Source organism: Lynx rufus, unplaced genomic scaffold (assembly GCF_022079265.1).
Source record: "Lynx rufus isolate CCGP_SWC_20201006 ecotype Redwood Valley unplaced genomic scaffold, mLynRuf1.p SCAF_9, whole genome shotgun sequence".
NCBI lineage: Eukaryota > Metazoa > Chordata > Mammalia > Carnivora > Felidae > Lynx > Lynx rufus.
In genome coordinates, this window is record NW_025814897.1 from 21834029 (window position 1) to 21850866 (window position 16838).

Genomic DNA, 16838 nt, shown 5'->3' on the forward strand with positions numbered 1-16838 from the left:
ACCCACGAACTATGAGATCATGACCTGAGCCAAAGTCAGATGCTTTGAGCCACCCAGGCGCCCCTATCTTGAATAAGTTTATATGTTAATGACTCGTCCTTACCAAACTAAACCAGTGGTCTATTGGGTGGATGAAGATCAGCCTGTCTCCACCATTTATAAGGAATTAAGGATCTATCACCTATAACTTTTTAAAAACCAATATAGATCAGACATCCGGCTAGAGATAAAATGCCCAAACCCGTCCAGTCCTCATCTATCTCTGGATTCTTGTCTCTGTCCTAAAGGAATTTTCCTTAATTGTCAGTAATTCTAATTATAGCCAACCCACGCACCATTCATGGGACCACTGAGAGAGGGTGATGTGATAGCAATGTCAACAAGCCAGGGACAAAGGCTTCGGAGCGTGACTACAGGAACTATAAATGGTCACTTAGAATCCTACAATGGTTCCTTTAATTAAGCAGAGGCGATCTAGGGCAACCAATTAGGAAGTCAAGCTGTACAGGATCCCATACACTTGTGTCTGAATTACTAGCTATTTTAACTTAGAATTTTCAGGTCTGTCATCAAAGAATCCCTGGAAATAACTTGCACATGCAGTCCCTGTCTTGTCAGTGATAGGCGTCTTGATCTGCACTTGAACCTTTCTTGTATTATTATGTCATCTTAGGGATTCATTTGTGTAAACCTTATAGAAAGTTTGAATGATGACGGCTTAAATATAAAGGAGGGTCTTTTTTTACTTCGTGATTTCAGTATTTGACTTGCTGCATGGTGGAAAGATAGTGGATGTAGCTCCAGACTTCAGGTCTGTATTTAAGGCAGAAAGAAGGGGGCTGGTGGTGCCAGCTGCCTCTGCCTCCTCCTCTCGGGAAAGCAAAAGCTTTCCCAGAGGATTTCTCAGCAGAAATTTGCTTATATCTTATTGGCCATATCTGGGTCTTGTGACCAGCCCTAGCTGTCATAAAAGCTGAAGTGGGAACAGACTTAGACTGATTATGGCACCATGTCAGGTCCGGACCCATGACTGCTCGCAACAAAATCGCAGTTCTGTTAGCAAGCAAGAAGCGGAAATGCGTAGATATTGGCTAGGAAGCCAATAGTATCTGCCATGATGGCTTTCGTAAGATCTATACACATCCTCACATAGTTTCCCAAATGCGGAACTTTCCTGCTGTTATGATCTGACATATGTTTAGCAAATCATAACATAGCATAACTCCATGACGCTGTTCCCAGTAGAACAACAAACGTTCTTTTTTAAGGACCAGGCTTTATACTCTTTTGCTTCTGAGGAATATCTACGACACAGGATTGTGTCTACAGTATAGACCTTTGACTCTGTCTTCTGCATATATGTGAACACTGAATACAGACAGAAAGACTACTTAAATACCTTAAGGCTTCAAGGTCAAAAGGACAGGGTAGTTTTACCTGGCATGCCTTCTATCTAAACAGCAGGAACATTTCCACTAACAAACAGCCCAGTCCCAAAACAGCTCATGTTCCAGCACTCTCCACTCACCCCACTCCAACACACAATCCCACGGCAGGCAAAGCAAAAATAACAGAAGTATATCAACCCCAAATAACTACCAGTGCTTACCTCGTTAAACTCAAATGCTCCATCCAAATTACAGAATAACAAAAGCTTGTAGTTAATAATCCCTTCCTTTCAGTACTTCCATCTGACCAAAAAAGAAAAAAATTCAAACAAAACAAACATCACTTTCCAAGGTTAGAGGCAGCGTTAAGCTGGGTAGAACTACTCCCCTCCCCCCATTTTTACATAGGGAAAGATATTTGAATTAATTACCATATTCCTGTGTCATCCAGTTCCAGGGGTGTGTGATGTGTCTTTCATTTTGGGTGGTACCTTTAAGGAAGCCCTCTCTTGCAGATAGATGGCCTGCCACCCCGGCTTTACAATGGCTGAATTCCAGTATCTGTTCCCCCATATCTTGGCCATATTGGATGACAGTCTGCTAGGGCAATTCTGTCAATTCTCCTTCCTTTTGAAGTTTAGAGTAAGACACCTTTCCATTCCAACATATACTGCTCTCACAGAAGTTCATACGGAAATGCAGTAGAAGATGATTGTTGGTAACACCATCTCAAGCCATATGCCTCATCTGTATTGGCTTAAGGAAAGTGATAGGTGGTAAGCCCTTAATTCCTTATAAATGACAGTGGCAGACTGGTTTCATCTACTGACCAGGCCACTGGTTTGGCCTGGTAGGCAGAAAATACTAACACATAAACTTGTTCAAGGCAATTGGAATCAGTCATGGTCAGACCACCCAATTAAACTTCCTCCTCTGAAAAATACAAAACAAAACAAAACTCTCCAAGGTTAGCAATGGGAAAAGAATCTCAAAATGGAACAGGGCAGCAAGACCACAAAGCTGGACTCTGATCCCCTGAGAGCCATCTTCCTTGTAACATGCCTCACTAATGGCTGTTGCCACCAAGTTGGCTGTTCCACCATGGGCTCTCTGGTCTGAGACTGAGTATATAACTCCTCCTTAAATGCCCCCCTTTCATAACTAAGACAAAGTTGAAATGCTTAGCCCAGATGAAAGAAATAATAAGACAGAAATAGAAACATTAAACTCAATAAACTGCTTTATAGGCATGGCTCCTTCCCAAGATCTTAGGTCCCTGTCATGCTTCATCTGCCATGCTGTTCCCAGAAACGGTCCACTTCTGCGTGGACTTCCAAGGAACACATGGGTCTGTGTCTCAGCTCCTCAGAATGGCAGGCCTAAGACTGAATCTCAGAGAGATGAAGAGTTGACTGTGTATATAAGGCCCACCTACTAAGTTCTTGCTGAAGACATACCTGGCCTCTAACAGAATCTCACTGCAAATTAGATCATACATGATCACAGATACATGCACTTTTTTTTTTACCTCTTGTTTCCTTTTGAAGTATTATTCATTCACCCCCTTATTCATTCAATCATTCAAAAAATGTTTACTGAGTCCACTATGTCCCAAACATTGTGCTCAGACTACAGGGATAAAGAAAACAGCTCTAATCTCTTTCCTTATGGAGCTTCCAGGCTAAGGAACATATGCTTTAAAAATAGGCATTAAAGTGTTAGTATGTTTCAAGGACACACACTCAAATATTTATGAATGAAATGATGATGGGGGAATCATAAAGAAAATAGGTTAAATGAGTTTGGTGATGAGATGAGAATTGTTGAACGTAGGTAACAGGTACAGTGGGGTTCAATATGTATTGCTTAACTTCTGCAAGAGTTTAAATTTTCTAAAATAAGACAAAAGGTTAAAAAAAAAAAAAAGAAGACTGCGTTGGTAGATGCTGAATGAATGAGAGCCATGGCCAGTGGACCCAGATCAAATGCACCACTCCGAGCTCTCAGATTAGACAATGTCAACACGAAGAAGTGTGAGGCTGGGATACTGACCGCATACACAGACTCCAAGAGATGCTCATTCTCGACGACAGTGAGAGGGTCTCCATCTCCTGGATAAGAGTTTCTTTCTGGGGGCGCCTGGGTGGCGCAGTCGGTTAAGCGTCCGACTTCAGCTAGGTCACGATCTCGCGGTCCGTGAGTTCGAGCCCCGCGTCAGGCTCTGGGCTGATGGCTCAGAGCCTGGAGCCTGTTTCCGATTCTGTGTCTCCCTCTCTCTCTGCCCCTCCCCCGTTCATGCTCTGTCTCTCTCTGTCCCAAAAATAAATGTTGAAAAAAAAAAAAATTAAAAAAAAAAAAAAAGAGTTTCTTTCTGCCCTGAGGTAGAAAATGACAGGGAGAATGACCCGAACCTCACTTGACTCATTCCTGGTAGAACCAAGAATTTCTTTTATCTGAATGTCTGGCTGAACTACACCAGAAAGGGTCTATAAGTGGACTAAAGAAGAAGTAAGAATTATGCCTCATGTGAGTCTTTTTTTTTTTTTAATGTTTGTTTGTTTGTTTTGAGAGAGAGAGAAAGAGACAGAAAAACAGAGCATGAGCAGGGGAGGGGCAGAAAGAGAGGGAGACACAGAATCTGAAGCAGGCTCCAGCCTCTGAGCTGTCAGCGTTTTTTTTTTGGTTTTTTTTTTTTTTTTTTTTTTTTTGGGACAGAGAGAAACAGAGCATGAACGGGGGAGGGGCAGAGAGAGAGGGAGACACAGCATCGGAAACAGGCTCCAGGCTCCGAGCCATCAGCCCAGAGCCTGACGCGGGGCTCGAACTCACAGACCGCGAGATCGTGACCTGGCTGAAGTCGGACGCTTAACCGACTGTGCCACCCAGGCGCCCCTACGTCTGAGCTGTCAGTACAGAGCCTGGTGCAGGGGCTGGAACCCACGAACCCTGAGATCATGACCTGAGCTGAAGTCGGACGCTTAACTGCCTCAGCCACCCAGGTGCCCCACATGTAAGCCTTTTTATAAAAACTAATTAAAACAGGCATTTGGACCAAAATTGAGATGGTTATTAGGCTTGTGCTAGAGTTTGGCATCAAAGTATTATCAAGATGGTTGTTCCCTTGTTATAAGAATGACTGTGTAGGTCCCATGTTTACAGATGGGATGTGGCAGCCCAGAAGGTACAACACATTGCTCAGCCATCACTAGCTGTTATTCATAAGGAAAGGTGGGGAAGCAAACTGAGGAAAGGGAAGTGAAGGGGAACAAAACCAGTAGATGTTTAGGGCAATGCAGGAATGGGGAGTAAACTACATCCAGGACTTTGAACTACATAGGCCCAGAGAACAAGGGGGGCAGGGGTAGGGTAGGCAGAAGACAGATTCGTACCACACCAGTACAAGCAAAGGGCAAGCGTGTGTGCAAGCACCAGGAACAGCAGGGCTGCAGAGGGGGCACAAGCACACATTTGGCGTGCACCTGCCAGTCCTGGAGTGCTTCGATATGTTGCCATAGATAAAACCAGGGCACCAAACTTCAGACATAAAACCTTGTGTGGGGGGAAAGTTATTGCGATTGCTGTCCTCAGGGCCTTTCTGGACTGGGGTAGCAGAAGCACAGTGACACTAAATGCAGTGCAAGTCTCACAACATCTTCTCCTGCCTAAGATGTCCTTCTGCCCATTTCCAGCCTCCTCTTCCAGGAAGCCTTCCTGGATCATCCAAATTCTCAATCATTTCTCCCATAACACTTACCGTCTGCATCATTCATTTGACATCCATCATTTATTACTTTAGGAGATATAAATATACCTCATACACACACACACACACACACACATATACACACATCTATAACTATACATCTATACACGGATACCTGCACACATATGCATAATGTACTTTTATCATCAGGCTATAAAATCCAAGAGAGAAGAGACTATATCTGATCTGCTAACCACTATAATCCAGTCCATGTATCCCAGTACAAGGGCCAGATATGAGAGCAGTTCAGAGGTGAAAACACAGAATTCAAAGTTAGAACTCCTACCTCTTAGTCCTGGTTCTGCAGTTCACCAGAGGTCTCATTCTGGACAAGTCATTTAACCTTTCTAGGCCTTACTTTGTCCTCAGAAAAAGAGGTTAAAAAATACTAATACCTCTTCACACAGTTCTCAGGAGCGGCAAATTAAATTGTGAATTTGATTAAAAAAATAAAATAAAATAAATCGTGAATTTGGAAGCACTTTGTAAAGCACTATCCAGATTTAGGATAATGTTATTATTCTGCTCTGAGTTTTGATCTAGATTCTTCCATTTAATGGCGATATAACCTTGGGTAAGTTCTTCAATCCCTTTGCTTCTTCGTCTATAAACTGGAAATACAATGACTAAGTTGTAGGATTGTTATAAGAATTAAATGAAACCACATATATAACGTGGCTAGCACGGCACATGACATCTAGGACTCACTCACAAGTGTTGGGTCCTTCCCCATCTTTCCAAGTATATTAGACCTTCTGTGTTGTGCCCCTAATAGTGCCCTGCACACAACAGAAGTGCAAGGAGTATTTCCTCTTCTTGATAAAGCTGCTAATGATAATGGTGCCGCTGATGGTTGATAACGACTATTGGTGAAGACCACTTAATGATCAGCTAATGACCAGCAAAGCTGATTTGAATGCACCTTGAGCCATGTACTCCCCCCCACCCCCGACCTCTCCTTTAGGACATGTGGGGTGAGGGTGGGAGGAGGCCTCCAGTCTGGCAGAGGCCCCTTTAAAAATGTACCCGGGCTCCTCCTCTGCCAACCAAGTTGCTAAAAATACTACTACAGCAAAAGCTGAAATATTTGCAGAGAAAACTGAATTTCCTGCTACCCCCACCCCCTCCATTCAAATGGGTGAAATCCTGACCTAAGAAGCCCCCAGATCATCTCCACTGAAGGCACAGGCCTCCTACTTTCCACCCCCATCTTACCACGGAGTCCCTCTGTGGGCTTAAGCTGGGATATGATGTTCAGAAAGTGCCCACTCCAAGGAAGGGAAGCCACAAGTATTGGCAAATAGCTTGCCATGTGTCTTGGCTTTTCTCTCTGCTTATGAGGACCAAGTCTCTCCAAATCCCCCACCATCTGTCCCCAGATGGATCTGTATTGGACCCCGGAAGCTTCCCACTAATCCATCTCTTTTCTTTTGTCTAAAATCTCTTCCTTTGCTGGCCTCAGCTTCTATTTCGTGCCCCCCCACCTCCATGCTCCCTGTTAGAAACAGCCCACCTCACCCCCATGCCCCAGCTCCCTCTCTAACCTGGCCCTCCGGAGCTCATCTCATTTCCAGGCCTGCAGTCCCTCTCCTTCAAGAGCTGTGGGGGCCGCCGAAAATAGAGAAGAGTTTATGAAATTCGAAGAGTCAAGGAGGACAGACAGGGCCCATATCCAGCTGGTAAATAGGTGGCACCCCAAAAGATGACCTTGGCACCCAGGTCCTAAGCCCAGGCAGGCACTAGGGTCTTCCGGCACTGCTCCGCCAAGCTCTCAAGCTTTGCAGAGTGAGGCAGCCTGCTCCTCAAAGCAGCCAGACCCAGGCCTTCCACACAGCTCCTGTCCCTTCTCTGAGCTCATCTATTCGAAAGAAAAGCAGAGGCTCAGAGTTCCAGCCAGCCCGTCTTGCTGACAAACTCTGGCCACCTAGTCCAGAAGAGGAACCCCTTACCAAAAAGAATCATGTGCCCTCGATGCATGATAGTGAAGGGGTCCACTTCTGTGCATATCTTTGGATGGCAGTGGGTGGCAATGTGCCCACAGCATGTATCTCTGTGGATGTGTGAACAGTGTGTGTTTCTGTGCCTCTGGGTCGGGGTGTGTGTCATTTAAATGAGGCTGTACGCGGTGCTGCTCCTGCCTCTGGATTATTTGAGTCTGTCTTTGATTTCCGTCCTTGCCTTTCTCTGTCTACCTTTTCCTTACCTCAGAGACTGCCCATCCCCCAGGGCAACCACAGTGGCCAGTTCCGCGTAGGCGCCTCAAGTGGGCTGTTGATGAAATGCTTGTTTTGCGGATGGAACTGACAGTTGCCATTTCTGCTCTTCCACCGCCGCCAGTGTTCAGAGACGCCCTCACCCCACACAAGGGCGTCTTAGGAAGAGGGAAGGGCTGGGCTGCCTGTGTGGGAGTTTAGGGGGGGCATGTTGTAAAGATACTCCCCCCCCTCCAGCTCTGACCAGCAGGAAGAAGGGCCCAGAGGCAGCGCAGCCTGCAGAGGGATGTTGCCTAGCAACTTGGGAGACTTTACTGCAAACTCGCTAAATCCCGAATTCCTCGGCTCTAATTTGGGAAGAGAAAAGCACAGAGTCCAGGCCTGATACCCATTCTATCCCCAATTTCCTCCTTCCCTTTCCCCTCTGGATTCTGAATTTGAAGTTCAACAAGAGCTGGCACAAACCAAGGCCCCAGATGTGCCCGTGATTTAGGCAAGGGACTGAGTTCCAGGACATCCTGCCATTTGGTGGAGGTGGGGCGGGGGGGATCGAGGATGTGCCAGAGACAGATTGGGGAACAGATTTTCAGTTACAAGGGTGGGTGGGTCCCAAACATGCTGGGAGAGACACCCCTATGCCCCAAACCCTGGAATCCCGGCCAGCTTCCAGCTCGGTTTGGGAGCCTAAGCTGACTAACCCCATTCCCATCATGAGTGGCCACCAGAATTTCCCTCCCACTCATTTTCCCTTTGGCAAACAGAGCCTGTAGCCCAAACATTCAGGTAGGAAGGAAAGCGTGCAACAGCTATGCTATGACTGGCCAGTGGCTGTGGATTCACTGCAGTGCTGTTTTCAGATCCCCTCTCCCAACCAGAACCACAGGGCATTTTCCCCTCCTTGCCCGCTTCAGTTATTGAGCCTGAGCAACAGCCATCCTTTCTTTCCTTCCCTCCTCTGGGAGCTTAGCTGAGAAAGACTTTCTTTCTACTTTCCTCCGAGATGGCCCACTCTATCCATTTAACAAGCCACACTGCCAGCTCCAGTACCCTGACTGGCTAGGGGACACTGGCCACCACAATCCAGTCAGGCTGCTGCTCCACAATTCTCCCCCCATCTCCTTTTCCCAGCCTCCCACAAAAGCCCACATCCTTCCTCCACCACAGACCCCAAAAGACAACGGTTTTTTTTATATTTCCCAATACTAGGGTTTAGGGTATTTTTCTTCCTCCCAGGCAAGGTGAGAGTGGCATTTTTGTTTTATTCTGAAGCAAGATACCAAGAGGTTAGGGAGATTCTAGTATGGGAAGGGAAGGATGTTTCTCTGAAGCCAGTATCTATGCATAAATATATACATTAGATAGATGATGATGATTGATAGGTGATAGATAGATAGATAGATAGAGATGTAATGCAACATCTCAGGTAGGGTGACTACCCCTGTGTTATATGTCTGCATGCACACGTCTGCATTTATCTGCACAGCGTGTGTGTACAAGTACTGTGCAATTATTTTTGTAGGTTGTGTCTGTAGAATCTGTTGAAGAAGTGCACATTTTAGTGAGCCCGGGCAGTATCATATATGCACATGTGGGGCTTGTGAGCTTTTGTGTTTATGTGTGCTCATCCCCAGGTTATGTATCAACAGCTTTCTTGGTTCCCTAGCAGAGTGATGATGGGACTTTTTAAACGCACGTCTTAGGGGGCTTTTTTATGAGGACTGGCGGGGGTGAGGGGAGGAGGAGTTAGAGCGAGCCATATTTGGGACTCTAGCTAAGTTGTGCAAGTGTGGGGAGGTGGGTGAGAGGTGCGTGGTTTTCTACATATGGGTGGGAGAGGTGTTGTGCCCAGATGTGAGTGTATTTGTGCCCGGGTAGTCGGGGGCCTCCTTCTGCCCGCGGCGGCATACATCTGCCTGGCAGTCTGCCGCCTCAGCAAACAAGGGGGTTGAGCTTGAGAAGCTGGGGTGTGTAGGAGGAATGGATGGAAGTGTGTAGGCGGAGGGGTTGGGGCTGGAGGGGGAGGGAGGCGGAGGGAGCAGAGAGGGGGCGTGGTCCTCCCTGCAATATCCCCGCCCGCCCTGCCCAAGGCTTATCCTGATTGGCTTCTCGACCGAAGGGCTCAGGTTACATTCGCGAGCAGAGCGGAGCGCGGGAGAGAGGACCCGAGAGCAGAGCGGCTGTTTCGACGCTGGTCAGCGGGCGCCCCAAGGCCCCAGAGTCCCCACCCAGACCCCACCCCTGCCCTGCGCCAGCCTGTGCCCCAGCCAAGGACCCCCAACACCAGCATGGACTGCTGCACCGTAAGTTAGAGGGCCGGGGGGACCGGCACTCTGCCTGATCTGGGGCAAGGGGTCCCCAAGAACCGCCCCCCCCCAGAGGGAGAGTAAGGGATGGAAGTGCATTTGAGGGTGCAGAAGACCCAAGAGCCATAGGGGTGCCTGCTGAGACGTGGGTGGTGGGTGGTGGAAGGCACTCGCCTGACTTGGAGCCCTAGGAAAAATGCTCCCCAACTCGCGGGGGCGTCTGGGCGCCCAGCCGCCAGGCAGCCTAGGTTGGACTGGGAACCCGGCAGGGTTCTGCAGCAAGGAAGCTGCAGGTTAGACGAGAAGAGGAACTTCCTCCAGAGAGGCGCTGTAAACTGTAGCGAAGCTGCGGCGACTCCTTTCGGTATCCTTTCCCCCTGGCTTTTGCCCTCGCCCGGTTCCCCATCCCACTGCCACCGCCGTGGGTGGGCAGACGGGATGATCTCCATGACCCTCGTGCACTGTACAGAGCAGGATGGGACAGTCGTTCATATCGGTTAGCTCAGTAATGATGCTGGGCAGCAGAGCCTAGTCAGTTGGTTCTGGGGAGGGGTTGGCCCGTCCCCCAACGCCTTCTAGCCCTGGAAGGGGGCTGGGTGAAATGACCGCGAGAGAGCCCTGCTGGCGAGGGAAGGAAGTGTCTGCAATTTGTCAGCGCCCACGGAGACCTGGATGCGGCAAGTGCTTAATGCCAAAGTAGGTTGCTGTTAAGGTGACTTGGGTATGAAGGCGCCCGGCACAGGACCTGGCTCCCTGCACACTAGAGGAATACAGTGATCATGCGTATATAAAATGTGTTTATTTTTTTTAATTTTTAATTATTATTTATTTTTAGCCCCTATCTATGGAGAAAGACCACTCCAAAGCCCTTGCCTTCTCTGTCATTCAGTCAACCCGGCTAATGATAAGGTTATGACTTTGCCTGCCCCCCACCCTCCACACTACGGCTTACAAAAGAAAAAAAAAAGTGAGGTTTGGAAGGAAAGAATAGCCCAGTTTATAAGAGGTGAGACTTCGTACCAAGAGGCAGAAAGAACTTAGGGACAAATTGTTGTGATAGTTATTATGATTTAATAATATCAGTAATATTTGTCACTTTGTGAATGTTTGCCATGTGCCTGACTTTATATTTAATCATCCCAACAACCCTGTGAGGCCCTGTCCTAGATCGGCAGAGCTAAAGGACTGAGCAGGAGGCAGCCCGATTGTCAAACTGTGCAGAGGGCAAGAAAAGGGAGAAGAGGTGACAGGGGCAGAGGGCTGGGACAGGGCTGGAACTGGGCACCTTCCTACCTCATCTCCATTATGTGGAGGTGGACTCCTAGCTGGAAGGGAGCTGGGACATGGAGAGAACAGAGTGCATCTGGGGTCTAGAGGCAGGGCCCTCTTTTTTTTTTATTTTATTTTTTATTTTTTATTTTTTTTAAGTAAGCTCTATGCCCAAGTGAGGCTTGAATTCACAACCCCCTCAAGATCAAGAATCGCATGTTCTACCCACTGAGCCAGCCAGGCACCCCAAGGCAGGAAGGACTCTCTTCATCTTTCATTCTGGGGCTCTCCTTGCTGACCATCTGACCTGGTGTTTGGGAAACACTTAATCCTGCCTTATTTCCTTCTTACCCCTTGGTAAGGAGGCTCAGACAGAAATGAGAAGAAAACCTGCCTCTTTTTTTAAGAGGCAGTGCTGTCGATTCAAATGTACCAGTTGCTGATTTACATAGTCACATATATGTGCCTTTCCTACATTCACTTAATATGAAAAGGCAAAGACATTTTTTTGGATCCCACTCCTTTCTTTCGCTTGGTCTTAGTTGAACTTAGAGGTCTAGCTGAACTCATAGAAATAATTACCTGTCCTGAGGCAGTCATAACAGCCAGGCTTCTGAATCCCATCACAATTTGTTAGCTCTGCTGGCCTCTGCTAAGTTACAAAATGTCTCTGAGGCTGTTTTTTGACTTCTGAAATGGGGATTCAGTGAGGTAATATGTGCGAAGCACTTAGCACAGGGCCTGGCATACAATAAGCATAGGAAGGGATAATTCTTAAAGCTTTTAGGATTTGGGACCTAAAGAAGAATTTATTCATCTAGGCTAAATTCCACTTGTGGCTGAAGAAACTGAGACCCTCAGGGGTGAAGGGATATGCCCACTTGGGACCAGAAGCCTTGGCTCCTGTTTTAGCCACTAGTGCACTTTCCACCTCCAGTTCCTACAGAGCTCTCAGGCACACATCATCAGATCTTGGCTTTAGAAGGCACCAGCCCAGGAACCATGACGCTTCCCAGATTCCTTTTACTCTCTCTAGCAGTTCTGCCCTGAGAATATTCCTTTTACTCTCTCTAGCAGTTCTGCCCTGAGAATTCAGCTGGAGTGAGAGGAGCTGATTGGGGGAGGAACAGTGTGTTGGGTGGCTTTTCCTCTTGTTCCAGGTTTCCATTCTGTATCCAGCTGGGGTGGGTAGAGACAGCAGGTTGGCCTTAACATGACTGGGGGAAGGTACTCCTTCCTCCACAGCTACTGGCCAAAGAGAGGTGGGTCAGGAATGGGTTTATGTTGTTGTTGTTGTTTTTGTGATCATTGCCCTCTGTTGAGGAGACACTTCACTGTTCCCTAAGGATATCCCAAGAGAGGCCTGAGCTCTAAGAATCAAGGAACCCAAAAGAGTTGTTTCTGATGACAGGTGGAGATTAAGATGTCAGAGAGAGAGCGCTAGACCTGCAGAAGACAAAAAGAGTGTCAGTCCCCTCCACAACCACACTGGCTTCTGGATAACTCCTTTTAACTGCATTTAAATCAATCATGGGCATCTTGAGCACAAATTGCAAAACTCTGAAGCCCAGGAAATGACAACAGCATTGTGAAGCATGATGAGCGGAAGCCATTTTTAAAATAGTAATAGTCCTTAGGGGAGAGAAAAAAAAGGACAATTCTTAGAAGCCAGAGGGCCAAAGCAAAAGCAAAATGCCTTTTTAACTCCATAGTAACTATCTGCATCCCAACCCACATTAATGCTGTAATGTTAACCAACAAAGGGGCACAGGGACGGAAGCCCTCTCCATTCCAGAGCCTTACCTCTAAAATCAATGCCATCTATTCCCTAACCCTTTCCACTGTCAGATAGGGCAGGTTATGGGAGACAGAAACCTGAGGCGTAGGGGTGGATGTGATTATTATAGGCGGAACCATATGAAATTGTTTTTATATGACCACTTTCGGCCTACAGAAACAACTATTTCACGTAAACTTATTAATTAAAAGAATCATAGTAATAGATACTATACATTGAGTGACTAGATTGTGCCAGAAACTTTATGTGTATCATGGGGTTTATTGCTCCTCACAACCCACAGAGGTAGATGTTATATCCTGATTTCAGATGAAGGAGCTGATATAAGACATTAGATAACTTGTCCCAAACCACACAGGTAGCAAGTGGTAGAGCTCGGGTCATTTTCTTGATGGCCTCTGCTGATTTTTACGGAATAGGGGTTAAAAATATCCTCTGGACTCTGACATACAAGGGTCTAAATCATAGATACCATCTAAATCATAGTAACCATCTGTATCACCTCATGTAAGGTTTATAAACACTTAAGTCATCTGTTTTAGTAGGGGTAAACTAGGATAACAATAAAAGGTGCGTCATAGCTTTGCCAGGACTAAATAAAATAATGTCTGTAAAACACTGTGTTACTGTGCCTGGAACAAGGGAAGTGCTTAATGGGTAGCTATTGTCATAATTCCTCTCTTCTGGAGCACACAAGGCTAAGGACTACTTGCTCCTACTCATCTTTCCTTTGCCTTTTTTTGGAGTGAAGCCTTCTCAGCTTCTTCCAGACCATCTCCTCTCTTCTGTGTTTGAGTGCCTCCTGGGGAACATTAGAAAAGGGAGAGTCCATGGCAAAGCAGTCTCTGGGCCTCTAGCCCTAGGGAGAAGGAGGCTGACTCCAGGGGCTAGCCCCACTCTCACCCTAATTCCAGCACTGAGTCCTGGTGTGATTTTACTCAGGGAAGGGACTGGCCTGATTCTTCTACACCCTGTCCAAGGGAATCCTGGACTCCTGCAAGGAGCCCTTCTGAGCGGAGGCACCCTCTGAAGACAAGGGGAGGGGCAGTCACGTCCACCAGTCCCTCTCATTGTTTATTTTGCTCCTCCCAGCCCACCAGCCATCAGTTCTGCAGCTCCTCAGCCCTGCTGATGGTGAAGGACCCTTCCCTCAGGGCTATCTGGCTGTCTTGTACCCCGTCCCACCGTGCACGTCTCTTTCCCGAGTTGGGAATAGGGCCGTGGCCACCCTCTGACCCTTCCTTTTTGCTTGCCGTTCCCTAGGTGGGACACACACACACGCACAGCCCTTCCTCGGCCCTTCTCTCGACGCGCCCGCAGCTCCCCTCTCTGCGCTTCCCACTCGTGCGTCTCCCTCGTCTCAGCCCCGCAAGGCTCTACTCCTACCCTATCCCGCGCGGGGTCTCGGCCCAGTCACCCCACAAGTACCCCCTGCCCCGCCCCGCCCCCAGGAGAGCGCGTGCTCCAAGCCGGACGACGACATTCTAGACATCCCGCTGGACGATCCTGGCGCCAACGCGGCCGCTGCCAAAATCCAGGCGAGTTTCCGGGGCCACATGGCAAGGAAGAAGATAAAGAGCGGAGAGCGCGGCCGGAAGGGCCCGGGCCACGGGGGAACGGGCGGAGCTGGGGGCGCCCGGGGAGGCGCGGGCGGCGGCCCCAGCGGAGACTAGGCCAGGTGAGGCGGGCGGGGCGCGGCGGGCCGCAGGGTTCCCCTTTCCCAAGCCCGGGACCTGCTGCGAGCGGCCCCGCTCCCCACCCCCCACCCCGGGAAAGAGTGCGGACTCAGGGCGTGCAGCGGGTGGAGAGGTGGAGAGGGAGCTAAGGGTGGGGGACTTACCCCCGGGATGTGAGGTGGGTGGCTGGGAGGAGGCTGAAGGTGCTGCGGGCTCCGAGAGCTCACCTGTTCCTCTCTCTCCTCCCTCCCTCTTGCCCCGCCCTGGACCGAAGAACTGAGCATTTTCAAAGGTAATGAATACGACTCGGAAACGGGTGGGAGGCCTGAGTGGGAGAAAAGGACCCAATCGTCCACCCTTCCCTCTGCCCGCCCTCACCCCCTCCCAGCCTGAGGGTTTCCTGATCCATCTGGACGCCTGAGGCTGCGACAGGGACACACCTGGACCTATACAGAACCGCAGCCACCCCCATTTGGCTGCACAAACCCGGCCTGAGGCTATAAACACACTGAGGCGCACGCACGCACTGACTGGCCGCGGGCTTATTTCAGCTCAGTGACTCGGGTTGGGGGTTCTGGGTGACTGGGGTCCCCTGGCCCTTCCCGCCCTTTTGTCCTGGTTCGGGAAGGGAGAAGGAAGAAGGAGAGGAAGCACCGGGGAGGGCAGGTGCTCAGACCTTCTCTGTCCTCAGTTGCCAGGAGAGACGGATGGCGCGTCCCCTTCGCAGTGATGAGACTTCCCTGCCGTGTTTGTGATCCTCTCCTTTCCACCAACCTGCCAGCTTCAGGAGCCCTCCCTGCGTCCCCAGAGACTCCCACTCCCAGGCAGGCTCCATCGAGGAGTCGCTAAGTCTGTGCCCTTTTAGTTAGTCCTCCAGTCTAGAATGGTCCCCATTCGCCCTTTCTTCCCACCCTAGCCCCAAACCCTGCGCTCCCACATCTTCCTTCTTTTGCTTCTCGCCCACCTCCGCCAGCACCCCGCATGCAGCTCTGCCTCCGCAGTCTCCGCGCACTTCCCTGCGCGCACTGCGGGGGGCGCCCTAAGCGTCGCCCAAGTATACTCACTTAAAAAAAAAAAACAAAACAGTCCTTTCGTTCTGTGCGCAGCTGAAGGGGGCGCTCTGCGTCTCTGTGCTGTTCGCGCCCCAGCCTAGCCCCAGAATTTTGGCTCTGGGGCGAGGAGAGAGGGGAAGAGGGTTTTCATGGTGCCGGATGCCTCTTGCTCTGATCGTAAGGGAAGTACCTATTTCGCACCTATAACCCCACGCCTGCCTGTAATCTGCTTCCCCTCCCCACCCCCCCAGCGCACCCCGAGAGCCGCCTCTCCAGCTCTCACCTTGTTTATGCAAACGCCGAGCGCCTGGGAGGCTCGGTAGGAGGAGTCTGCCGCGGCCCCGCCCCCGCCCCTGCTAGCCCTGCCCCCGCCGGGCTCCTGGGGTTGTGGCCCGAAGGATTTTTATCTCCGTGTGTGCATGTGACCGTGCTGGGTTGGAATGTGAACAATAAAGAGGAATGTCCAAGTATTCAGAGGGTGCCAGAGGGGAGGGAGTTTGGGTGCACAAGGCCACCACCTGAAGCTTGGGCAAATTTCACTTGATCAAACCAAAAAGTGGAGGTGAGCAAAGGGGAAGAGGACCTCTGTTAAAACCTACTCCCTTGGAGCCAAACTTCCCACCTACAGCATCATCTCTAGGACTCCCAGCCCATTCCGTCTCCTACTGGTGAAAAGGAATTTGCTATGCCGGCAGAAAGAAGAGGGAGACCATATGATACCCAAAGGCTTTAATTCTTGATATTCCCCTTCAAGGACAGGGGGAGAAATCAGACAACCATAGGGAGCTTGGACTTGGTGGTCGTCACACTGCTGGAAGAGGGGGGTCTCTGCAGGAGCCCTTTGCTAGAATCTGGTCTCACAGAAGTTTGCTCAGAAATCCCAGGAGCAATGGCATCCTCCCTGGTAGATATAAGCAAATTTTTAGGGAAGGCTGGCGGCATCCCTCAGAGGTCTCCGCCCCCCATCCCATCCTCTAACCTGAGGACTTCACATGTTTACTGTGCATGAGAATCATCTGTGGAATTTTGGCTGAAATGAAGATTCCAGGTCCATCACCCTCGCCCCCACAGATTCTGCTTCAGGAGGGATAGGAAGCAGCCTGAATCTGAATGTTTAACAAGCTCCTGGTATGTTCTGTCCAGGTAATCTGAGGACCACACTCTGAGAACTAGCGCTCTGATCCCTATTCAGGACCCAAAGGTTGACAAGCTAAAGCGGTTGACACAGGCAGCTTTTGCCTCTCCTTTCCTTACTACCCCCACCCAGAAAAACTGAACTCAGCTGAGGGCTCAGGGCAAATCCAACTCCTGGCATCCACATCCTGTAGATATGTATGAAAAGGCCTCAAAAACTGAAAATTCTATGAAGTATGAGG

The 16838-nt window shown here is 49.3% G+C and overlaps 1 protein-coding gene across 1 annotated transcript; it reads left to right on the forward strand.

Annotated features, from left to right (window-relative positions):
• The first annotated feature begins 9499 nt into the window (after positions 1-9499).
• NRGN (neurogranin) lies at positions 9500-15932 on the forward strand. The gene is made up of 4 exons (XM_047071673.1): positions 9500-9664; positions 14186-14412; positions 14685-14702; positions 15102-15932. Exons 1-2 carry the CDS (start codon positions 9650-9652, stop codon positions 14405-14407), a joined length of 237 nt encoding a protein of 78 aa, XP_046927629.1. The 5' UTR covers positions 9500-9649; the 3' UTR covers positions 14408-14412; positions 14685-14702; positions 15102-15932.
• Positions 15933-16838: the final 906 nt, after the last annotated feature.